General features: G+C 52.3%; 1 protein-coding gene across 1 annotated transcript in view; it reads left to right on the top strand.

Moving 5' to 3' along the window:
* COL18A1 (collagen type XVIII alpha 1 chain) overlaps positions 1 to 24,750 on the top strand; it is a 112,257-nt gene that overhangs the window by 81,050 nt on the left and 6,457 nt on the right. The window contains exons 11-38 of the mRNA XM_042782025.1: positions 491 to 553; positions 657 to 743; positions 1,184 to 1,237; positions 1,395 to 1,553; positions 2,592 to 2,654; positions 4,085 to 4,111; positions 7,129 to 7,269; positions 7,852 to 7,914; positions 9,410 to 9,436; positions 10,309 to 10,344; positions 10,851 to 10,922; positions 11,195 to 11,230; positions 11,786 to 11,878; positions 13,506 to 13,535; positions 13,670 to 13,696; positions 13,828 to 13,890; positions 14,327 to 14,401; positions 15,319 to 15,345; positions 15,895 to 15,948; positions 16,071 to 16,145; positions 16,898 to 16,966; positions 17,561 to 17,603; positions 18,313 to 18,375; positions 22,087 to 22,130; positions 22,562 to 22,693; positions 23,328 to 23,481; positions 23,580 to 23,653; positions 24,330 to 24,458. Coding sequence (XP_042637959.1) covers positions 491 to 553; positions 657 to 743; positions 1,184 to 1,237; positions 1,395 to 1,553; positions 2,592 to 2,654; positions 4,085 to 4,111; positions 7,129 to 7,269; positions 7,852 to 7,914; positions 9,410 to 9,436; positions 10,309 to 10,344; positions 10,851 to 10,922; positions 11,195 to 11,230; positions 11,786 to 11,878; positions 13,506 to 13,535; positions 13,670 to 13,696; positions 13,828 to 13,890; positions 14,327 to 14,401; positions 15,319 to 15,345; positions 15,895 to 15,948; positions 16,071 to 16,145; positions 16,898 to 16,966; positions 17,561 to 17,603; positions 18,313 to 18,375; positions 22,087 to 22,130; positions 22,562 to 22,693; positions 23,328 to 23,481; positions 23,580 to 23,653; positions 24,330 to 24,458 — 1,980 coding nt within the window. The remainder of the gene's footprint in view (positions 1 to 490; positions 554 to 656; positions 744 to 1,183; positions 1,238 to 1,394; positions 1,554 to 2,591; positions 2,655 to 4,084; positions 4,112 to 7,128; positions 7,270 to 7,851; positions 7,915 to 9,409; positions 9,437 to 10,308; positions 10,345 to 10,850; positions 10,923 to 11,194; positions 11,231 to 11,785; positions 11,879 to 13,505; positions 13,536 to 13,669; positions 13,697 to 13,827; positions 13,891 to 14,326; positions 14,402 to 15,318; positions 15,346 to 15,894; positions 15,949 to 16,070; positions 16,146 to 16,897; positions 16,967 to 17,560; positions 17,604 to 18,312; positions 18,376 to 22,086; positions 22,131 to 22,561; positions 22,694 to 23,327; positions 23,482 to 23,579; positions 23,654 to 24,329; positions 24,459 to 24,750) is intronic.

Genomic DNA, 24,750 nt, shown 5'->3' with positions numbered 1-24,750 from the left:
CACATAAGTGCACCCACATGTGCACAGATCCACACTCATGCATGCAACACACATGTGCATGCATGCAACATTCATGTGCAAACTCACACATGTGCACACATGCATGTACACACATAAGCACATGTACACATGCACAACAGACAGAAAGAGAGATCAGTATTTAGCAAATATATCAATGGAGATGCCAGATTCAACGTTTGTGGTACGAACACCCACCCCTTGCAGGCAGGGGTGTTTTGAAGTCAGGGACCCCTACAGTCAGCATGTCTATCCATCTATGGATTTGACCTTCATGTTGAATGATGACATGAATGATGCTCTGTGAATTCCCAGTGCCTCCATCTGGGCCAGGCCACATGCGAATAGCAGGTGTTTGAGTCGTAGCACCAGAGGGGCACTGAGGGCACAGAAGCCATGATACCATCACCATTTACATGCTAACAGAACAGAGGTGCCTCCCCTGACTGCACAGCCTGTCTCTGTCTTCCAGGGTGACACTGGGCCTCAAGGCTTCCCGGGAACCCCAGGAGAGGTTGGCCCCAAGGGTGAGAAGGTGAGCTTTAGCTGATCTGGGTGGGGGCGCCTTTTCTCTGTCTACCCTCTTACCCCATGGGGACTGTTGCCTGTGGTGCAGTGGGCTCATTCTATGTTCCCAGGGAGACCCTGGGGTTGGGCCACGTGGACCCCCTGGGCCTCAGGGACCTCCAGGGCCTCCAGGACCATCCTTCAAACACGACAAACTGGTGAGTACCACGTCTAACCCTCTGCCCTGGGGCTCACCCCCTGTCCAGGAAGGGAGTGGGACTGGCCTGGCTTCTTTGTGCTGTGTTTATTGTGTCTGGGAGTGAGGCTTCTTAGTGGTGCTGTTAGCCTTGAAAAATGGTTTCCTGGGAGAGTGTTCAAGCCTCATAGGCCCAGCAGGCTCTTGGCTGGCTCTGGGGCCTCAAATGTGGTGGGAGCCTGCAGGGGGCATCTCAGCCCCCTGACGCCCCCTGGGCACTGCCATGTCCCTTTAGGCTTTCCTCATTCCAGTAGTGGGGCCTCTGCCTTCTCTTTGCTACTTGTATGACATCTTGGAATGCAGGAAGCACAGTGGGGTGTTTGGGGCCTGGGGCTGGGGCAGGGGCAGGTCTGTGCCCACTGTGCTCCTACTGATACACTTCTCGGGGCACCTTCTCCTCAGACCTTCATCGACATGGAGGGGTCAGGGTTTGGTGGTGACCTGGAGACTCTCAGGGTGAGTGTCCTTCAGCCAGGGTGGTATGTACGGAAAGGATCATCTGCCATCATAAGATCTTAGCAGGGACCCTTCAGTGGTGGTGACAAGGTCTGTGGAGGTGGAGGCATCATTCAAGGGTCTGTATGTGTGGTGATCACTCTATGTCCATATCCAGGGCCCACGAGGCTTCCCCGGCCCCCCTGGTCCCCCTGGCGTCCCAGGCCTGCCTGGAGAGCCAGGCCGCTTTGGGATGAACAGCTCAGATGTTCCAGGACCTGCAGGCCTCCCCGGTGTGCCTGGGCGAGAAGGGCCCCCTGGGCGTCCTGGCCCTCCAGTAAGTGCTGCTCCTCTCTCCTTCATCCAGCGTAATCATTCCACTCTCCATCTCTGGACTTTCCTGTACACCTCCTCCCCCTGCCCATACCTGCCCACATCCTCTAAATAGAGAAGCTCCATCCTGGGTGCTCTCAGGGAAGGGAAGAGCATGATCAGACAGTGCTATTGTTCTGGGGTCGCTCACTCATTGGGGACTGCAGATGGGTTGGTGGACCTCACAGAATCTCCCTACTAGTCAAGGTGATTCTCGTGGGAGGGGGGTCATAATAGATGGCAAGCTCATGTCCTTATCTGGGGGCTCTTGCCTGGAAGGATTGGGGGTGGTAAGAAGCTGTATTTGGCTGACACATTGTATCAGGGGCCTTGGAGACCCCCCTCACTGTCCAGCCCCTCAGGGAATCCAGGGCGCCTAGCAGGCACTACCATGCCACTTACTGTAATCACCACCAGCTGGGAGTGCCTGGACTCGAGGTGATCTGCCTTGGACCTATGATTCATAAATGCACACAGGCCCATTCTAGCAACTGCCCACAACCCTGTCCCCAGCTCTGTGGATGGCACCCCTTGTCAGGCTCAGCACACACAGACCCCTCACAGACCCCACTGGGGTTTCCTGGCAGGGCCCTCCCAACGCAAGGAGGAGCCCCTATACAAGCAGTGTTTAGGTTAGAGAATGTGCCTGGTTCATGTTTTACTTGTTGCCAGGCTGCCATCTAGAGGGCATGTAGTATCTGCACCCCAGTAGCCGCTTGCAGGTGGCTGGCTGCCCCACCAGCATCAGGCTGCTGGGCCCTCTTCCTCCAGTTTGATCAGCAACTCAGAAAGCAGCTCAAAATAAAGACAGTCAAACAGTAGGCGGTCTGAGCTGCTTTAGAATGAAGCTGCTCTTGGCTTTGGGCATGGTCCCCTTGTGAGCCCTTCAACTCTGGTCTCACATCTGGGAAGGGTGTGTCCTTGCTTCTCTGAGGACATCTGTGGACAGTTCTCTACTAGCCCACAAGTTGTTTTCTAGCAGCTTTGCTTTTCTCTTCCCTAGGGATCCCCAGGCCCTCCAGGAAAAGATGGGCAGCGAGGAGAGAATGGCCAGAAAGGAAGTCTCGTAAGTCACCCATGTATGTCCAGGGTGCACTTGGCCCAATGCCACATGGCTGTAGCTACAGGGTGGCTGGATCCTGGATGTTTGGGACCCTGGTCAAGTGACCTTTGAAAGAGAAAAGCCACAAGATGCTACCTAATACCAGAGGTTATAACTAACACCAGAGGTTAAGGCTAAGGGTAGCTATCTTCTAAAAGCAGTCAGTGTTGTCATTGTCATCATCTAATAGCCCAAGGGCTTCAGATTCCTGAAGTTTGTTTAGAACTGCAGCCAACTGGAGTTCATGCAAAAATTCCAGCCAGTGACTATCAGTTGACTCCAACTCAGGCAGCCCATGCTTGGTAGAGTGGAACTACGCTCCTTGGGGTTTCTAGTGGCTGATTTTGGGGAAGTAGGTTGCCAGGCCTTTCTTCCACAGTGCCTTTAGGTGGATTCAAATCTCCAACCTTTGAATTAGCGGCTGAGCATGTTCACCATTCACACCATGCAGAGAGGCTGTATGGAAATTCAGGACCTTAATATTACTGTTTTTTTATGATGAAAATTATACTAACTTGGATTTTGAATAATCTGACACTTCACTTGATTTAATAATTATATATCATGTTTTAAGCAATTTTGGTTACATTGATAGCGGAAAATTTTCAAGAGGCTGCACAAATTTCTCACTTGGTGTCACTGGCCATGGTTCCCATGGGTTTTCTGTGAATGAGCTGAGGGCAGGCATATATGGCTGGTGGAGGTGATGCTGTGTTTTACTGTGAACTTAAATGAAAACAAGACCATTTCTGGCTGAACCTCCCTCACCCTCATTGCTGTCGCGTCAGACCTGACTCATAGCACCCCTTCCTTAGGTTTCCGAGGCAGTATCACTATGGAAGTAGATTGCCCCATCTTCCTTCCGAGGAGTGGCTGATGGGTTTGAACTTTCTGGCTGAGCAGAGAGAACTAAATGAACACTTCAGTGCTTAGTTTGTCAGGTTATCGAGATGACTGAGATAAAAGAATTGACTGACTGGGCCAAGTGTGACCTGATGTCACCCTGCACAGGGAGGCATTTGCTGAGCTAGACAGCATGCAGTTCAGCACACAGTGCCACTGTGGCTGGCTCCCATGTGAGTACTGTTTCTAGTTGTGCTCCAAGCAGCCAGGGTTGCAGCCAAGGAACGGCAGTGCATCCCTGCCTCCTCCAAGGCCCCCTCTTAACACCAAGAGGGGTCGAGATGAGGCACTTCGAATTTACATCAGTTTAGGGAGCTCCTTCTCCTCAGCTCTCATTATCAGAGAGAGAAACCAAAGATTGTGTGTCAGGATGATCTGCAAACCAATAACCTCTGGGTCAGAGCAAAATTATGAAGCGGTTGCTCTGCTACTCTCTCGATCAGTGCAAGGCTAATCTGATAATGTAGTAATTCCTCTGTCTTGTTCCACAGGGTGAAGTGGGCGCCCCAGGACCTAAGGTACACAAACGCCCCGATGCCCCAGTCAGCGGGGTGGGGGGGGGCACACTGATGAACAGAGCACTATCTGTCATACTGCCCCTGTCTGACCGGAGGCCCAACCATCCACCTGTGGTAGGGCTCACCGAATGTGAACATCGCGTTTATTTTGCACGACTGTTTCTACTCTGGGCTGTTGGTGGTGTTGTTCATTGCTCTTGAGTTGTCTCCAACTTATGGTACCCCATGTACAATAGAACAGAACCTTGCCTTGCCTAGTCCTGCAATGTTGAATGTCTTCCAACATTGGGGGCTCCTCTTCTAGCACTGTATTGCACAGTGTTCTGTTGTGATCTGTAGGATTTTCATTGGCTGATTTTCAGAAGTAGTTCACCAGGCCTTTCTTTCTAGTCTGCCTTGCTCTGAAAGCTCCATAGAAAGTGACTGTCCACCATGAGTGACTCTGCTGGTATTTGAAATAAGGGTGGCATAGCTTCCAGTATGTGTTTCACCATAGCCACATGCAAACCACCAGAGTCCAACAAACAGATGGATTATGGCTCCTCTAGGCTAGGGTGTGCTAATTAAATGAAACCAGAGGCATTCTGGCACAAGAAAGGGAAATCTGCAGCTCATTTGGAAACATGTTTCTGGGACAAATGCGTGTAAAAAGAGGCCATTGAGTTCTTGAGGGGAAAGTGAGCTGAGGTCTCACTGGGGTTCCCTCACTTTCTTCCCAAGAGACTACTTCAGGCTTGCTCGTGGGAGTGCTGTCCTGGCCCAACCACTGTCCAACAGAGGCTGGGGTGACTGTGTAGATTTTGCACAGAGGTGGGCTGGTGCCCAGTGCCCAGGAGGGGAGGTTGAGTGGGCTAGTAGTATATTAAGGGGGCCCAGGCCTGCAAAAGAGGGGGTGGGAGCAGCTCAGATCCCTCAGGACCAGAGGCTGTCTGCCTGCTTTGCTTCTGGCTCCAGTGTAGTCCTGTAAGCCCTAAACCAAGGCCCCATTTTAAAGGACCTGGGCCTTCCTTGGGGACAGGCCTGGGGTCTAGCCTCAACCTGACCAGAACAGACAGTTTATCTAGCAGTGACCAACCAGGCAGGGGAGGAGAAGGGCCCACCTGGAGACTGGATGGGCTCCAGCAGGACCAGAAGCCTGTGACACACAGATGACCCGGGAGGCCCCTTCAAGGCTCCAGTCCCATTCAGATCAAGACCATGGAATCCACTGACTCTCCATTGGGCTGAGAGGGTGGGGGTGGCAAACTTCCATAGCAGGTCAAAAGGGCCGTCTGCCAAGGAAGCTACCCAAGAATGCCTCGTTCACTAGGGGCACATGGCAAGCTCTAGTGAAGAGAGACATTGGTGAGGATCCAAGGATTATGATAGGAATCAGAAAGGGAGTTCAAGGGTTAAAGAAACCCAAGAGAGAACTAAAAGTTGGTTAAGGCTTAAAAGTAAATGCAAATGTATATGTTGTTGTTAGTTCCCCTCAAGGCTATTCCAATTCATGTTGACCCAGAGTAGAGCTCTTCTATGGGGTTTTCTTGGTTGTACTCTTAATGGAAGAAGATCACCAGGTCTTTCTGCCCCAGAGCCTCTGAGTGGGTTCAAACCACCAACCTGTAAGTTAGCAGTTGAGCTCAGTTTGTGCCATGTAGAGCTCTTTATGTACAAAAATATATATGTGTACATATATAGACATGTGTCTGTACATGTGTATACACATGCATATGTAACAAGCTTCAGGGAATAATGAGGGGAATATTTTGCATGAAGTTTAAAATGAGAGAAATGGCTAAAGCTGGGAAAAAATACTGAAAGATGATATTAGAAAGGTTAGAAAAAAATTAATGCAAATTCTAAAAAAGTTAAAAACTAGATGAGAGTTTAAAATATGATTAAAAAGCACTGAGATAGGTTAATACCACGAAAATAAAATTTAAGATTCCAAAAAAATTGTCACTTGGGTAAATCGAGTGGTAACAGGGACAGTGTCTCTGGAGGTGAGGGCAGCATCAGCAGCAGGTGATTGTGTACTCAAAGTGAGGGGACCCCTCCCCACCGGGGGGCTGGAGAAGAATATAGGGAAGACTCGGTCTCTTAGTGGGTGCAGTGACACCTGTGTCCCCGTGGAATCACGTGACCTTTCTCCCATGAACTGCACACGTGATAGTGACAGGCACCCTGGCTTTGTGTTGGCCCTGGGCTCAGCATGCCTCCCACCCTATCCCATTCAGGGCTCTCCTGAGGCTTTGAGAACATTGACATCATCCCCATTTTATAGATGGGGAGACTAAGAGTCAGAGCAGTTCAGTGTCCTCAAGGGAGCAGAGCTGGGCTCCTGTGTGGCTGACCCTGCACTTGAGCCCTTTTCACAAGCCCTTTCCCTGGCCCTCTTCATCCTCCAACTTCTACCTGCCTCTTCAAACTGGCTTCTGCTGGGTCCTATGTTACTCACACTCCAAGGTGGGCCAGGGCTGTGTGCAACAGACATGCCAGGACTTGTCCTGTGTCACTCGTACCTACTGCCCCTCCTAGCTCCTCCCCAAGGCCCTGTGGACCAACTAAAATCTGAGGACACATTGTGACCACTGGATGATATACTAGTGGTCACAAAGTCCTGAGGCCGAGCCCCCACCCAACTAAGCTCCCCTCTCTCCTCTCTCCCCCTCACTCCTTCCAGCGGTGCACCCTTCCTCACCTGCTACAGCTCCTTCTCGCTCCCCCGCACCTACCGGGGGCCTGGGCCAGAGGTAACGCGGCTGCGTGGGCAGCATGCTTTGCCCCATGCACGGCGTTCGCCTGGAACAAGTGCTAAAGCGCATGTCTGTGTTTTATTAAGTGAACGCAATTGAACCATACACCAGCAATAAAAGAGATGCTCTGGAATGTTAGATATCCATCTCTTTGCATTTTCAGATGTGTTTTAATTGTGATAAGAGAATGGTGGTGCATTGGGGTGCCGTGGATGGCATTGGGGTTCAGCTGAAACCCTCAGGGCAGAGAGTTACCTATTCTCCCTCCTCTCTCTGCAGGGAAGCCAGGGAGACCCTGGCCCTGTTGGTGCTCCTGGGCAGAATGGCCTGGCAGGAGCCCCTGGACCAGCTGGGCCCCGAGGACCCCCAGGACCACCTGGGCCACCTGGGCCACCTGGGCCAGGACTTGCAGCAGGATTTGTAAGTACCAGCCCCTGTTGCCCCTAGTAACTTGTCTCTGCTGTTGCCTCCATAGACCCTTCCTACTTTGAGCACCACACAAGCCAAGTTTCTGGACAGGGGGCTGACATCACTCCTCAGCAGGGCCTTCTCCCCAGGGTTAGCATACAGACCATGGCCCTGCCCCATTTGTCATCCCACAATGATTGATCATGTCGTGTGTGGACAGTGTCAGGGGCAGAGACAGGGAGGGAGCAGTCCCTACCCTGCTTCCTCCTTCTGCTGTCATGGTGCTTGGGCTGCTTCCAGCCCATTCTGACCATTTGACCATGTCCTTGTGGTCTCTAGATACTAAAGGGAACCTACGTCCCCTCCTAAGCAAGGCAGCCCCACCGCGATGCCCTGCCAACTCACCCAGACTGGGAACAAATAAACAAGGCCCTAAAGAGGCTGTGGGGCCCCCAGGCAGACCTCTTTGACTAAGCAGGTACATTCTGTCAGTAAGGCCCTATATGGTGACATTGTCCTTACCTACCCTTGGCTTGTCTCCTTAAAAGGAGAAAGCAGGCCCAAGTGCTTTTCCTCTCCTGTGTTTTCCTCCAGGATGACATGGAAGGTTCTGGAGGGCCCTTCTGGTCAACAGGCCGAGACTCCATCGGACCACAGGTACTGCCCATGTGAAGGTCCACTGGTGTCTAGGGGCAGGACCCAGGCAGGAAAGCAACCCTAGCTGGTACCATGAAGACCATGGTAGGCCTCCAGAGCCGCTGGTTCCAAGTCACTGTCTGACCTCGACCCTGCATCTCTCTCGAATCCTCCATTGTGGGTAGAGACTGCAGGTCTTCAGGATAGTTCAGAACTGACCTCAAAGATCAGTGCTACTGAAAGAAGTCAGGTCATTAGATTCCTCTAATGGCTGTAATTGGGAAGTAGCATTGTTTGACCTGAGTAAGATTCAGGAACAAAAATCGGGAGCATCCCTATGAGCCCTCACCTGAGGTCTGCTGTTAGTATATGCACAGTCAGGGCTGGGCTCAGCAGGGCATGACCATTCCTGAGATACCCAAAGCATGTTGGAGGCTGGGAACTCCCCCATCACCCTACTCCATGCAAGCAGAGCCCCAAGGCTGGCATAGTTGGAGGTGTGGAGGCAGAGGAATGCCTCCTTCCCCTTAGGAACCCTGGTCAAGGCTCTACCTGCCTGTACAGGATATTCCTTGGCCTAGGGGCCACTGTCCCACACTCTGGGGCCTCAGACCTCAGAGCCCAGCTTGGCCTGAAAAGAGTCCATGGTTGAGACAGACCCTTTAGCCTGAGCAAAATGTCTGAGAATTCTTAATTGGGTAGAAATGGATTCCATAGCATGTGCATGGTTTTATGTTCAGTTATTTATTTATTTTTTTAACTTTCATATATTAAAAAAAGACCTTAATCTTTGCCAATAGTAGTTCACTGTGTTCAGATGAGCAGATGTGAACCAAAGATGAAAGAACTGGCATTACTCAGACATGGGAGTTGGGGAGAGCCTGTGGGCAGTGGCATGGAGGTGGAGATCGTGGGACACAGCCCCCTTCGATTTAGGTTGTAGAAACATGTATGTGAACAGCTCCAAGGGCATTGGCCTTTTGGAGGGGATGGTGAGGCTGTGTCACGACCTCATGGATGATGTGGAAGCCATTGAGACATCGTTTACAGATCAGCTCTGAGAGCCACAATGAACCTAAACCCAAACAGGCCCACCTCACTGCTCTGGAGTGGCTCAAGGGCAGTGTTCACCTTTGTTAAAAGAAAGAACACATTTGCTTGTATATTTTGTAGTTAAATCAAATGTACCTCCAGAGGTCCTCAGGGGCCACCTACTTGGGTTGGGGGCACACATGCTGCCATGTCAGCCCCACTGAGACCCTGAGTCTGTTACACCTGCTGTGCTGACTGGCCAGGAGAGGTATACATGCTGGACAGTGGAGCTGAGGACAACCACCACTCATGGTGTTTCATGGGACACGTTGGCCCCTTTTGTTCGTGCTTCATTTGCCCTTTCTCAGTTAGAGCTGTGGGTGCTCTGAAAAGGCTCAGTTCTGGGGAGTTAAGGTGTTCCTCCAGCTTTCTCAGTAGGGCCCAAGGGCTGCTCTGATGCCACTGCTTCCTTTTCTGCCAACAGGGACCACGTGGCCTCCCAGGACTCAAGGTCAGTGAGGGTAGACTGGGACCCACGCCCCACTTAAGGTCTCTGCCTCGTAGCCTGCCATGGTTTCTGACCCCAAGGGTAGAACATTGCAAAAGACAGAGAAGCCTAAAGGGTAAATAAAGTTATGCACAGTTCCTCCCTGAACATTGCATGGTTAAAGCAGGGTAGCCTTTGCCCTCCTGTTGATGCACCATGAATGGGATCCTCGGTTTCCTATATTATAGTACATCTGCTAACTTGGGCAGAAAGTCAGGGCTTAGGGAGGAACCTGGAGCAACTCCCCAACCCTGCCCTCAGCCTCAGTGACACCAAGGTCCTAACTTGGGGCAATGGGGCTGGCTTCCTCTGGAGAGCCTGGGAGCTTCTCTTCCAGGCCATGCTCCATGTCCCCATGCCCTGGAAGACAACAGCCCCCCACTTGCCCAGCACCTTTTCCTTCCACTTCTCCTTTGGGGTGCATACCCAGGAGGGCAGAACCACAGCCATAGTGGATGAAGGCAGGAGGCTGAAAGTGGTATAATCTGTGGATGAGTGTCTAATGGTGGGAATAATGGAATGGTCAAGATGGCAGAAGGTTCACAGCTTCAAGAACATTCCAGACCATGTGCCCATTAGCATGTAACTTACTGACCTTCACAAGCAGGGGCCTCAGGGCCTTTGTACAAGTGGTTCTATGTTCTCAGATCATTGCCACAGTTCTGAAATTCAGGAGAGAGCCTAGCTTTGTGGTTCTTGAGGGGATGAGGGGGACTGTGTGGGATGCAACATGGATAATTATCCTCTTCTTTCCTCCAGTTGGGGAGTAGGGGGCACTGTCTCAGGGGTAGTCTGGCCGATGCATTATACTCACAGAGCCACTTCATCTGTTTCAGGGGGATCCTGGAATGGCTGGGCCACCTGGGGCCAAGGTAAGACCTTTTCCTCGAGTTCAGGAAACTGATAATCTCTGGTCCCCAGGTAAAGGAGGGGGCTGCAGCTCCTTTGGTCACCTCAGGCCCATTTCCCCAGCCACAGTAAATGAAGTGAGGTTGGCATGTCCCAAGGGAACAGAGAGGTCACAGGTGGGAAGATCTGCATGGACAGAGCTCCAATTATGGACAAGATATCATTCCCACTGGTTTTCCCTGGGTCTTCCTGGCATCTCCTAGAAGACATTCTAGTTTCAAAGGCAACCCTCCTTCTGGGCCCCCACCACCCAAAGCCTTGGCTCTGCTGCATCATCCTGAGCTGATCAGGCCTCCAACTGACCCCATCCTTCCCCACCCATCTCCCCCTCACCCACCCTAGTCCTCATGATGTGAACACATGGATGGTGCAACAAGGTTATCTCCCATGGGTGCTGTGGCTCTTTCTATAAAGCCCACATGACTGAAGCTGAATGCCTGACATAAGTTTCTTCTCATATGTGTTCCAGGGAGAAGTTGGAGGGGATGGTGCTCCTGGGTTCCCTGGCCTCCCTGGCAGAGAGGGCATAACTGGGCCGCAGGTGAGCTGGACTACTCCTAGCTGATCTGCTGGGAGGGGCATATGGGCTCTTCTCTGCTGATCCTGTCTCAGGAACCCCAGAGGGGTTGAAACTCTTACAGGGTCATGATACCTGGGGCCCTCCCAGGGACCCAGAGGTCCATGTCTCCACATCTGATCCTGTGAACGGCTCCATGAGTACAGACCTCAGGTCCAGCAATGTGTCCAGTCACCATCCCACCCTATTGGCACTTTCCCTATTCATGACGAATCATCTTCTTCTCATCTCTATAGGGACCAAAAGGAGATAAAGGAAGCCAAGGAGAAAAGGTAAGTGTCCATAGTGAGGCTAGGGCAGAGGGTGGAGTGTCTTTGGAGGAGATGTGGGTGGAAGGCAGGGCTGTATACCCCACACAGTGTGCCCCAGGGTGCTGCTCTCTGCTCACCCACCCTGGCACACATGTGGTCTCAGCAACTCAAGGAACAAGGCCTCCTCCAGTTGGGAGTGGTGGCTGTTAGTGGTGGGGTATAGTGGTCCCCTCTCAAAGCCTACCCTATACATGGAGGGACTCTGAGGACTGGGGGTATAAAGTGCAGAGGTCCCCACTCACAGCCTGCCCCACAAGTGGGGAAGCTCTGAGGACAGGGGATAGGGTATGGTGGTCCCTGGGGGTGAAGTGGAGTGCCCCTGCTCAGAGCTTGCCCTGTCTGGGATAGAAGGCTCTCAGGGCCACTGTCCTCAGCCCCCAGGTGCTCATCATACCCTGTGAGCTCCAGGGACCTCCCTTCAAGTACTGGTTGGGCTCCAGAGTCCTGGCCAGAGCAGCCATGACAGTTCACTCCCTGCAGAAAATGAAGTGCTAAAGATGAGGCTTTCTCTTCCAGGGTGACCCAGGGAAGAATGGTGTGGGGCAGCCCGGGCTCCCAGGGCCCCCTGGACCCCCAGGGCCTGTCGTCTACGTGTCAGCGGAGCAGGATGTAAGGATGCTGTGTAGACAGGCTCTCTTCCTGTCTGGACCCCACCCCCATAGCTTCAGTCACACCCAGTGCAAGGCAGACTCCCAGACTGCTGTGAGCCAGGCACTGGGGTCCATGGATGAGGCTGGTTCTCAGTCACAGCCAACAGCCTAAGGGTACTAGCCTCATCTCATAGAGTGTCCCTGAAGATGCCAGATGCCCTCATTTCCCCTGCTATTGGTTCTATTCAGAGCTAGCAACTGGGCCTCCTGGCAAGACTTTATTTAAAAGAAAAATAAAAGATAAGGTTAGGAGTTCCAGTAAATAGCAGGAGTTCTGCAGAAGAAATGACATTACAAATGGAAAGATGATGTTATGGGTCTAAAAAACCACCATCTCCCAAGTATTTAAATCAACACATGGTCCCATGTTTGAAGGTGCTGAATACCTGTCCCCGCAGATGAGAATGAGGCAGTCCAGGGCACCTCATGTGACCATCATAAGTCAGATGGTCCTTTAGAGACTCGGTCTGACCCTCAGTGGTTCCTGGGATCAGTGTATGCACACTCACAACAGTAACAATAGAACCACAAGCATTATGTCCAAAGATGCCCCCAGGAAACCAAGATGGATGTTGCAGAAGAGACCCTTTGGAAATCATGCATGTGGGCGGCCTGAGTCAAAGGATATAGCCTTGCACTTTTATATTTACAGTTCCTGGCTGGGTCAAGCCCTCTGCTGTAGAACTTGTAGCCCTAGAATGTTCATAGTCAATCTAGTTACCCTCATCAGAAAAAGTAAAAGAGCCCTTAGTTCTTTGGCAAAGGATTGTGTCAAGTTCTGGAACAATCCTCTGACCTAGAGACTCTTCAGGGTTTCTTGGCTGCCCTGCCATCACCACAGGGCCTTGGGAAGTTCTGCAGCATGTCTGTCAGCAGATATTTATCCAAATGTATCACCCCCTATACGCGACACATGTAGCCCCTGCACTTGACCAGAGCTAGCAGAGGGGCTTCAGAGACCCCCTGGATGAGCCCACCCTCTTCAGAGCAGACAGCACGGGTTCCCCAGGATCTGAGACCCAGCATCCCAAGCCACACAGCCATGTGTGGTGCACAACTCAGACACCGACTTACCTTGATCACTAGTGGAAGGACCAGCTAGTGTCACCTTGCTAGCCTAGCCAATGTGGACATCAGCAGAAACAGCCAGCTCTACAGAAAAGACCAAAGTGGCAGAACTGTCTGCTGCAGGGCAAGGACATGTACCCAGAGTTCAACAGCATTGTAAAAGCAATGAACTTTAAAGGTGTGGCCCTTAGGGTGTCTGCAACTCCCAGACACTTGAGAAGATGCTGAGCTGCTTGTCCTATAGTGAGGGAATGGCACTGAGACTTGAGTCTCTGTGCCCAAAAGGCAGAATCACCCAGGAACTGGCCCCAAGTATAATCTGAGGGTAGCAAGGTAGGAACCTTGGGACAAAATCCAGAAAGCCTTGTGAAAGCAAAATTTTCTTTGTGAATTTAATTTTGGGTATTGTTTTGTTGATGTTTCTAAGAGTAACATAATGAGAGTTGGATCTTAATTTTAAATGTGGTTTTTCTTTCTCTTCTTTTTTTCTTTGTATTTTCTTGCTGATTTGCTGACAGAAGGTGATCTCAAGTGGGCCAGGACCTGAGGTACAAGGCTCACCTTGTTTCTGAGGAATGTGCCCTGGGCTCAGAGGTCTATGTGTTAGCTGGCCTGGTGTCTCTGGGGTGTATAATACTGGGTGGCATTGACTTCACAGCTGACATGTCCATCTTTCCTACAGGGCGGGGCAGGGCACATAGGTTCTCCGGTAAGTAGCCTTGAGGGTCACTGTGGGACTTCACTGGCAGGGATAGTGGTGAGAGAGAGGTAGTCCTTCAAGGGATGGTGAGGGATGCCGGGTCCCTTGGATCCTCTACTCCTGCCTTGCTTCTTTTCTAGGGACTAGCTGGCCCTAAGGGTGACCTGGGCTCCAAAGGTGAGCCTGGCTTCCCAGGACAGAAGGTAAGGGCACAGGGCTCCTCTCCTCAGGGTCCACCCCACAGGGTGCTTCTCCTTGGGGTCCCTCCTAAGGGACACCTCTCCTCAGGATCCCTCCACAGGGCTCCTCTCCTTGGGATCCTTCCACAGGGCTCCCATGGCCTCAGGGACTGGAACTGTGGCTTCACTGTAATCAAAACTTTAGCAGGAGCTGAGATGTGCTTTGGTGGACAGGGACCCTAGGGAGTCCCCACAGTGTCTGCTGGTACCATATGTGCCAGGCAATAACCAGGCATGGTGACAGATTCCAGCCCTGGTTCTTTCTTCAACAGCCACCCCTTGCTTGGTCTGTCTTTGAGGGTCATCCCAGTGAGGCCCCAATTCAGGGCTTTACTCGGATGGGAGTGAAGACCACTTAGAAATAGTGGTTGACCATGGCCGGAACTATCTGCCATTCCAGGGTGAGAAGGGTGAGCCTGGCACCATCTTCAGCCCTGACGGCAACATCCTGGTCCCCACTCAGAAAGGAACCAAGGTAAGGGCAGGCAGCGTGGGGACTGGGGCCTTGGAGTCAGCTTAGAGGGATGTCTTCTGGAGAGAAGCTGGTTACTGCTGACGCCTCTTCTGATCAGTGTTCTAGAACCTTCTGTAGTGTAGGTCTGGGACTGCAGGGAGCTCCCCTTGCACCTCCCCTCTATCTTTCTTTCACAACCTCGAGCACCCAGACTCTAGTTACCTTGAAAGCCTACACAAGGCACTTGGAGTGGGCATTGCCCTACGCCAGCCTGACCCTCCTTTTCTGTTAGTCAAGCCCACCCTGCAGAGATGCTGAGGGTAGGGTATGGGGACTTGGGTGGACCTATCTTGTGGGAGATGAAGGAGCTCAGCATCATCCAGCTCCATGTTCTGAGCCCCCAGGGCTGCCTCTGCCCTGCAGGTTTCTGGCTGCTTCTCCAGCCTCTCTCTGTGGGCCCTCCTTCCTCTATGTGGCCCCAGGGAGCACCTGCAGGAACCTCTTCAACATGGTTGGGGCTGATTCCTCAAGGGACCTATGCCCTGGGTCCAGCCCCTTCTAGGATCCCACACAGCCAGGGCCCTAGAGGGGGACTAGGAGGAACTGTACCATGGAGATGGCTGTGGGACCCTGGCCCACCCCCACACATACCACAAAAGAACTCTGCTGCCACCCCTGGGTTTACATCTGAGATCTGGACCCACATGGACCAGGGAGGGCCCTGCTTGTCTACACAGCTTCAGAGGACACCCAGGCCAGGTCACCCCTTGTACTTGGCAGTATTCTGAGCTGCAGGACCTCAGGGTGTGTCCTATCCAGATGCTAAGAGATCACAAACCCCAGCTCATAACCTTCTCCCTAATGGAGCATTCTGCCTCCCCAGTGGGTTGACAGTGCAGCTAGCAGCCACACTGATGCACCTTCTTGTTTCTGTTCAGGGTGAGCCAGGCTTCCGAGGACCCCCGGTGAGTATGAGTGCTTCTAGTGTCTTGGGGGTATGATCTTCTTCCATGTGGCCATGATCTATGGCCTGATGGCATGGACAGGCCACGAGCAGCATAAACACAGACTTCTCACTGAGTCTGATGCACACTCTAGGGTGCCAGCTATGCAGAGAAGTGAGGGTTGGTGGGCCCGGGGCCTGCCATACTCCATAACCTTCTCTGGCCTCCAGTGCTGCAGCTGGCCCCCTGTCAGCTTGCATCTGCACCAAGGGCCCCACCTTCCTGGCACTAAGCTCATACCTGTCATGTGCAAGTGCCAATACAAACGCACATGCATGTGTACACATGCACATGGTGCTGTGTTCTGTACATGCTGAGCTGTGCTTGCTGGCACCCAAGGGACCTGCCACAGCCAGTGTACAGAAGCACCTTATAAACTTCAGGCAGCAGGTGCTGGGAGGGGTGCAGCTCGGTGGGCTCTGGAGCAGTGTGGGAAGTAGGGGAGGGACCTCTGGGACTACACCCCTCAGTGTGGCCCCCTGCTGACTCCAAATGCCCTCTGCTCTATAGGGCCCCTATGGACGGCCTGGGCACAAAGGCGAGATTGGCTTTCCTGGACGACCGGTGAGGATTCCAAGGGCCAGGGCAGGTTTGGTGGTGTCAGGAACCATAGAAGGCTGTGGGGATGGTGCTAAGGCTGCAGAGCTGGTCAGTGGTGGACTGCTACTCACTGTGCTCTGCTGCAGGGTCGCCCAGGGATGAATGGACTGAAGGGGGAGAAAGGAGAGCCAGGGGACGCTGGTGCCGCATTCAACATGAGGGTAAGCGTCCTGTGAGCACGGGAGTAGGGGCACGCGGGGATGCCCAGCAGCTTGGAATTGCCAGGCTAGGGCCTCTTGTGCAACCACACTTCCACTGGAAACAAATCAGAGTGGTGCTGCACCCACACCCCAAGCTCCTCTGACACACACTCACATGTACACACATTCGCAAACACACATACACACACATACATGTTGTTGTTGTTGTTGTAGTTGTTATGTGCCGTCGAGTCAGACCTGACTCATAGTGACTCCTCCTTGGGTTTCCGAGGTGGTATCACTGCAGAGGTAGATTGCCCAACCTTCCTTTCCGAGGAGTAGCTTGTGGGTTTGAACCTCCAGCCTTTCAGGTTAGCAGTCAGGTTAGCCTTAGGCACTACGCTACCAGACAGAACTTAAGCCTCACAGAGTTCACTTTTACACTTCAGTGTGTGGCGGCTCACCCTGATGGTGCAACTTATCAGCACAGGACCAGCCCTGTCCCAGGTTGACCAGGTTCTACATAATTCAGACAGTCTTGTGCGTCCCCACCCAAGGGATGTTAGGTGCATGCATCTATCTGGAAATGTGAAGGGGACTGTGCCTGTCCTTGGTGTTTGTGATCACGAGATAATCCAGATTCGGTGTGCATTGCTTCCTTGTTCTGTTTTCTGACCACTGTGATGTGCAGAGATGCTCCCACTTGTCATGCTCTCATCAGTGCCATGGCCAAGGGTGAGCACAGCTGACCAGTTGTTTATCTCCCCCCACAGTGTCCTCCTGGGCCCCCAGGACCTCCAGGGCCCCCAGGCCCTCCTGGAATGCCTGTCTACGATAGCAATGTGAGTCTCCAGGCTGCCCCAAGCTCCTGCTCCCTCCCACAAGTCCCTCTGGCTGCTCTTTACAAAGAAGCTTGGAAAAGCTTCAGGCCTCCTTTCCTCCCACACTGACCTCTGACCTCTAGGGAAGATAAGGGGGTCAGCCTTGGGCCTTTAGGTCCTGGGGGGGGGGTTGGCTGGGATGGAAGGCTCAGGTGCAAGGTCACTGAGAGCAGGTATGTGCCTCCCCTCAGACCATCTAGGCCTGCCTGAGTGTGGGGGCCATCTTTGGGGGCAGCCAATTAGAAGACAGGTCCCACAGTGAAAGAGAAGGCTGAGGAAGGGTGTAGGGGTCTTCTAGGCTTGAGTGCTACTGAGTGCTTGAGCCCCATGGCCCCTATTTCACAGATGAAAAAGTGAGGGTTGGTGAGGTGAAGCAACCAGATCCCTGTGACCTTTTCCCTCCCACCCACCCTCATGCCCCTGTCTGTGCAGAATGGGGAGGCACTGGTGTGGCCTTTGGGAGCTCTTCTGGGCTCAGGGAGCCCTAGTGGGCAGTGGCTTTAATTTCCAGAGCACCACACCCCTCAGTGGCTAGCGTTGGCCCGTACTTTGCAGGCTTTTGTCAACTCTGGCCGCCCCGGGCCTCCAGGATTGCCAGGTAAGGATGCCCTGGGGATAGCAAGTTCCAGCAAATCCCTGAGCCACAGCCCGTGGTGTCCTGAGAGGTAGAGGGAAGGAAGTGAATGCCTCCACCCTGCACCAGAGCTCACAGCTGGAGGCAGTAGGATGGGCAGGGGAACTAGCAGTGGGGTACAGCCTTTTGCAGAATGCAGCAAAATCAGCACCAAGAACAAGGATTACTTCTGAGTCCCTTTCAAACCCTGAACATCCCTATCCCCAGGGCATTCATGAACTTTCCAGCACTCCCTATGGCAAGGACACCCCAATTCTGACTGACCCCAGTCCCTCTTCCTGCCAGGCTCTGCTTCCTCTGCACAGCCTTTCAGGCAGCCCAATCCTTGGGCAGGGTGGACATTGGTGTGAACACCCACCTCAAACTCTGCTCCCTACCCAACCACGGGCAAAGAGACCCCATACCTTGCTGTTCTTGGCATAGCCCCTCTCTGCTCACTGTCCCTGAGCAGACTTGGGGTGGGGGAGAGGTGTGCTGGGGGAGGTCCCTGTGGGACTAGTGCACCTCTGCCCTTCTCAAGCTCTGCTCTGTCTCCAGTCCTTCTAGCAACCCCTTCCCAGTCCAGACCCACCCAATGTGAGGGGCCCACTGGGGGTTAGTGGGCTGGAGGAGGCACTGTCCCAAAGCCCTACCAGCAGCTTTCAGGTAAAGGGCCTTGTCTCTGTCCCCCCAGGGTACCAGGGACCTCCTGGACCGAAGGGCGACAAAGGAGAAGTGGGCCCACCAGGTTCCCCAGGTGAGCAAGCTCTAAGTACCCCAGATGAAGGAGGTCTTGCCCTCCTCAGAAGAAAGCTTCTCCTGGCTCACAGAACCCCAGCATGGTGGCACAGGTTGTGAGTGGATTGTGGATGGCTTGGGTTGGGGGTCAGACCTGCTGGAAGAGCCTGTGTCCTGGGCCCAGGGTCTGGGGTGCTCCTTTCCTGGCAGAATGGCTCCACACCACACTTGCTAAGGAGCAGGTAGTACTCTTCCCCTTTATGCCTCCCAGAAGAGTACAGGCACACCTGTGTGCTTGGAGCGGGGGGGTGGGGGTTTCCTGAGATGCACCATCCCGACCATGGGATAATCAGCAAACAGCACCGTATCTCACATTTAGAATTTTGTGTAAGACTTTCATAGCAGATGAGAGGCACTTGAAGAGAAGACAAGTGAGCTGGAGGAGCAGTGGGGACAGAATGTCCAGCAGTCAGAGAAGAGTGTGGGATACACTAGAGTATATGGCTGCAGTGCTGGAGAGAGGACACTGGGCAGAGGCAGTTCTCATAGATGTAATAGCCAAGAATTTCCAAACTGATGAAAGATTCAGAAAGCCCCTTGCACACTCACAGTTTCTACTTCAACAAAAGTGAGAGTAGCCAGAAGACCATACAAACCTAACCAAACTCACTGCCGTGGAGTTAGATCTGACTCATACTGACCCCTTCTTGGGTTTCTGAGGCTGTATCACTACAGAAGTAGATTCCCAACCTTTCTTCCGAAGACCATAAGGTGACTTTAAAACGTCAGAAGAAGCCACTAACTTAGATTGCAGTCAGTGAAAACATCCTTCCAAAGGATGAAATGGAGACAGTGAAGCCACTCTTAGTGCTCAGGCCCTCAGGAGCTGGTGAGGTGCTCTAGGCCAGAGGTTTGAGTCAGCCTGGAGGTTCCTCAGAAGTAAGACCTGACTATCTACTTGGAAAAATCAACCATAGACAACCCTGTGGAGCATAGTCCTACTCTGACACATGGGGTCACCGTCAGTTGGGATTGATTCCATGCAACTGTGTTTTGGGTTTTTTTTTTTTTTTTTTAATAGCATAACCTCAAGATATAAGAAGTAAAATTGAGAGAGCTAAAAGGGAAAGACAGAAATCAATTTCAGGGAAAAACTAACCCAGCTCTCCATAGCTGATAGAAGACACAGAAACAAGGAAAATCACTAAGGAGATGGGAGATCTGAAAAGCATGCTACAATCTTGAGCTCCGTGATATATCTTGGCCCCTGCCCCCAACACCTGAGGACACACAGAGCATTCAGGCAAACAGAACGTTTGCCAACAGGCCAGCACCAAACTAGAAGCAAGTCTCCATGGAGTTCAAGGAATTGAAATTATGCACAACAGATCTCTGGCCACAGTGGAATCAATAGGAAGTCAATAACAAATTAATGAGAAAATGCCCATTAAGCAAATAACTCAGCACTTCCAAATGACTCAGCAGTCAAAGAAGAAATCACAACAGAAGTTAGAAATAAATGGAACTGAATGATAATGAAAATGTGAGACATCAGAACATGAGGGCTGCAGCGAAAGGCTGTTGCTGTTGCGTCCTTTCTGACTCATGACACACCTGTGTGTGTGTAGAAGAAGCTCTACAGGGTTTTCAGTGATGATTTTTTTAGAACTAGATCACCAGGCCTTTCTTCTCAGGCACCTCTGGGTGGACTTGAACCTGCAACCTTCCAGTTAGCAGGCATGCGCTTAACTGCTTGCGCCATAAATTTACCAAAATAACTAGATATAGGGACAGTCTACAAAACTCAGTTAGTAGTCATAAACAATTAAATGAAAAATGTAAAATACCATTAACAAAATCATCAGTTAACTAGAATAAACATAACAAAAAGTATACAGGTTCTCTACCCAGAGAAATATAAAAGTTACTTTAAATTTAAGTAACTTAATTACTTTGGGTCAAACAATAAAACTTCTAGAAAATAAAAGAGGAAAATAGCTTCATGACCTTGAGGCAGGCTATTACTTTGAATTCAAAGAGCAAATTAAGAACTTCCACAATCACAAGACACCACAAGTGTGTTAACATGCAAGCCCCAGAGTGGAAGAAAGTGTTTGCAGTGCATATACTAACAAAGGACTCCTGCCCGCAAGATATAAAGAACTCCTACAAGTCTACCAGCTGCCATCAGGAAGATTGCTGGGGACTCCATGTACAAGGTAGAACTGTGATCCATAGGGTTTTCAATGGCTGTGACCTTTCTAAAGTAGATTGCCAGGACTTTCTTCCTTGGTGCCTCTAGGTGGACTCAAACCTCCAACCTTTTGGTTAGTAGCAAAGCACAATAACCATTTGTACCACCCAGGGCTCCAAAGCATTCCTACAAGTCAATAAGAAAAAAACAGACAACCAATAGAAGTACAGTCATTATTCATAGATTCCATATTTACAAATTCACCTGCTTGCTAAAAATGCTTATGGTGCTTTTGCAGTCATTTGTGGACATGTACATACATACATACACGCAGAGAGTGGGGAAAGTTTCCCATCCAAGGTCGAACAGGGTTGGTTCACTATACACTAATTCAGTGTTGGTGGAAGTTTTATAGAATGTAACTCCCACTAATGGCAAGAGTCAACTGCACAAATAAAAGCCTTGAGCAGGCATTTCATAGTATAGAAATGTTCAATCTCCTTAATCAAGAGGACTATGGTAATTAAATGGAGTCTCTAGGTGGTACAAATGGTTAAGCACTGAACTACTAAGTGAAAGATTGATGGTTCAAGGCCACCCAGAGGCACCTGGAAAGTAAGGCCTAGCTGCCTACTTCCAAAAGGCCACTGCCACTGAAAACCCTGTGAAGCACAGTTCCACTCTACACAGGGGGTTGCCATGAGTTGGAGCCAAACTGCAAGCAGCCCCCCAGCCATCTGTGCTGGCAGTGAGACCTGTATTGTGGCGTGACCACACTGCATAGCCACCCTGTCACAGACCTCTCTGGTCTGCACATTATGGACAAATCCCATAATGCTGAGCGTGAGAGCTAGGCACTGAATCCTCACTTTAGATCCACTTACATCAGGTTCCAAAGCAAATGATACTGTACTTGCTCCATGGTTCTTCTTGAGAGGTCGACTACAGGGTTGTGAGGGACACCCCCCTCCCATTGGGAAGTGGCATGGTGGGCTTTCCTAGGGGCCATTGTAGGGGACTCTAACAGAGGCTGGCGTGGGGGCCTGGAAGGCTGAGCAGGTGGTGGTTCTGCAGGTCTGCACTTCTGACCATGGTACCTTCATAATGCTGGGTCCCTTCAGTGCTTACATACCACATCTCAACAATAACAAAAAAAAGTATATTTAAAATGCATCATTAGAAGGAACTTACTGCCATCGAGTCAGATCCGACTTCTAGTGACCCCTCTTTGAGTTTCCGAGGAGTATCACTATGGAAGTAGATTGCCCAACCTTCTTTCCAGGGAATGGCTGATGGGTTTGAACCACCAGCCTTCTGCTTAGCAGTCAAATCCTTAGGCACTACACCACCAGAGCTCCCTCCTGGTCAGCAAGCATGTTTTGGAGGGCAACTGGGGTCTAGGATCTCCTCTCACTGCAGCCATCCTGAATGGCTGCAGTGCTTCTTGCAGGGAGGGTGGGTCGGGGAGGGAGGCATGGCACCCTCAGAGAGGGCCTCACAACCCCTTTCCCTCTCTACTTCCCTATTGATCTGCAGGGCAGTTCCCATTCGACCTCCTGCACTTGGAAGCTGAGATGAAGGTGGGTGTCAGCTGTGGACCATCAGAGCCAGGCTGAGGGTCCAATGTCCCCATGGGAGATGCCATTCTCACCATGAGGGTCTGTCTGGACCTGGTTACAAAGTTCCCCCTTTATGATGGCACTGGCTTCTGGCTGCCCCAGGTCCAGGGCTCCTCTTTCCGACCCGTGGTCTGGGGGCATTTGCCTAGCAGGCAGGACCTTCACCTCAGTTCTGTGGGGGCTTGGGAAAACAGCAGGCTGGGAGGCAGAGCTCTTTTTCCAGGTTGGGCACCTCCAGGCTATGCCAGGCTGCACTCCAGAAGCTTCCAGTTGCCTAACCTTGGCTGAGGGGCTAGAGGTGACTAAGGGAGTCCTACTCCTTGTAGGAGTCAGGCCCCCCATGCCCCCACTCTGCGCAGCTGCCTGCTTCAGACAAGTGTTTCCACCTATAGGGTGAGAAGGGCGACCGAGGGGACGCCGGGCAGAAAGGAGAGAGGGGAGAGCCAGGGGGCGGCGGATTCTTCGGCTCCAGTGTACCAGGCCCCCCCGGTCCCCCTGGCCCTCCAGGCTACCCTGGGATTCCGGTAAGCTGGGTCCTGGCCACTCTGCCCTGTGTAGGCACAGAGGTCACCTCCATGATGTAGCTGGGCCCACCTAGCATGGGTGACACTCATCCAGGTCCATGAGGCTGCAGTCCGTGAGCTGGGCCCTCCCAAAGCAGCCAGCCCTCCTAGCCCCATTCCTCCACCCCCATGTCTTTGCACTGGTGGCGGAGACAAAGGTGAGTGCACACACAGAGCTGTGGCCCTCCTAGGTATGATACCTGGCCATGGCTCACCCAGGCCAGGAAGGATACCCCAGCCTTTCACTAATTCTATGGCCATCCCTGCACCGTTGCCTTCCTGCCTTTGGGTAGTAGATGCTCAGTTCTAAAAGAACATAGAGGAAGAAGAGTCTCAGCTTTTGTTGGGGCCTTGGGGGCTGCCCTGGTCCACTGCTTGAGATCGCATCCCCAGAGTAGTAAGATGGTGGGGTGAGGGGGCAAGCTCTCTCAGCTATCGGTGCTGACCTTTACCCTCCTCCTACCCCACATGGTAACCAGGGGCTCCATGGCAGCAGGATGGGCTTTCACAGATACAGCCTGAGCCCTCTCAGGCCTGCTGGTCTGGGCCTGGGCACTGCAGATAACAGAATCCCATGTTCTATTGTCGTCCCTAGGGTCCCAAGGGAGAGAGTATCCGAGGTCAGCCTGGCCCACCAGGCCCTCAGGGACCCCCTGGCATTGGCTATGAGGGGCGCCAGGGGCCAGCTGGGCCCCCCGGACCCCCAGGACCCCCAGGACTCCCCTCGTTTCCTGGCCCTCACAGGCAGAGTAAGTCTGGTGGGGAGTGGACCCTGGTGAGCCTTGGGATGTGGTGCAGCCTGGTCCAGCCGAGTATGGCCATGACAACTACCTCTCCTCTCTCATAGCCATCAGTGTTCCTGGCCCACCAGGCCCACCTGGCCCCCCAGGGCCTCCTGGAACCACAGGTGCATCCTTGGGTGTAAGTAACCAGATGGTGGCTGGGCACCCACCCGGCTGGCCCAGCTAATTCTCACTGCAAAGTCCCATCCCCCATCCCAGCCAACCCTCACTGCTTGGTCCCAGACATTGCCTGGCTGCTTCTGCTCTTTGGAGGGCTGAGGGTAGGCTGCCTTGGGGGAGTCCTCCAGCAGACCCTGTGGAGTCCCAGCTCTGAGCTAGCTTTGTCCCTGGGACACATGAACAGAAGTCCCAGAGATGGGAGAGAAGCTGGATTCGTGAGGGTGCCAGGAAGGGTGGGATGGGTCAAGAAGGAGGAATGAGGTCCCTTGTGCAGGGTCCAGGGTGGAGAGGGGTGAAGGGCAGACTGAGATCCCTCTGCAGGATTCAGGGCAGTGCATCCTAGCACAAACGTGGGCACTTGGCTCAAACCCTGCTCTCCTCCTCTCAGAGGCTCTCAGCCAGTTCTGTGATCATAGGACAGTTTGGGGGAACTAACTGTGGAAAACATGCCCATCCAAGTTATAATGAGTAACAGGGACCATGACCTGAAGCAGGAGGCATCTCTTCAATCATGCTGCCTCCCAGCACCCTGAACTATCCAAGCCTAACCCCTTGGACACTGAACCCTTGGCTAGGGTCTGTCTGGCCCCCACCTTTACTCCTTGGGACCCATGTTGAGTTTGGGGTTCTAGCAGGTGAGGATCTGGGCCACATACCAGACCATGATGAACAAGGTGCACGAGGTGCCTGAAGGCTGGCTCATCTTTGTGGCTGAAAGAGAGGAGCTATACGTCCGAGTCCGAAATGGGTTCAGGAAAGTTCTGGTGAGTTCCTGAAAAGCTCATAGTACTGTCCCTCTTTCACTTATGGGGGTATGCAGTATGAGAGGACACAAGGAAGAGGGCTCACAGAAAAGTGAGAAGCCCCACACCACGACCTCCAACCACAGGGAGTTGTAAACATAGATACACATACACACACACACACATATGAGCAGTGGTGGCACAGTAGTTAAGCACGTCTCTGCTAACCAAAGTATCACTATGGAAGTAGGATTGCCCAACCTTCCTTCCGAGTAGTGGCTGGTGGGTTTGAACCGCCAGCCTTCTGGTTAGC

Source organism: Orycteropus afer, unplaced genomic scaffold, assembly GCF_000298275.1.
Source record: "Orycteropus afer afer isolate SDZICR_OR568_19922 unplaced genomic scaffold, OryAfe1.0 scaffold00219, whole genome shotgun sequence".
Classification (NCBI taxonomy): Eukaryota; Metazoa; Chordata; class Mammalia; order Tubulidentata; family Orycteropodidae; genus Orycteropus; species Orycteropus afer.
Note: the sequence above shows the minus strand (reverse complement) of the source record. Positions and strands in the feature narration are given on the sequence as shown.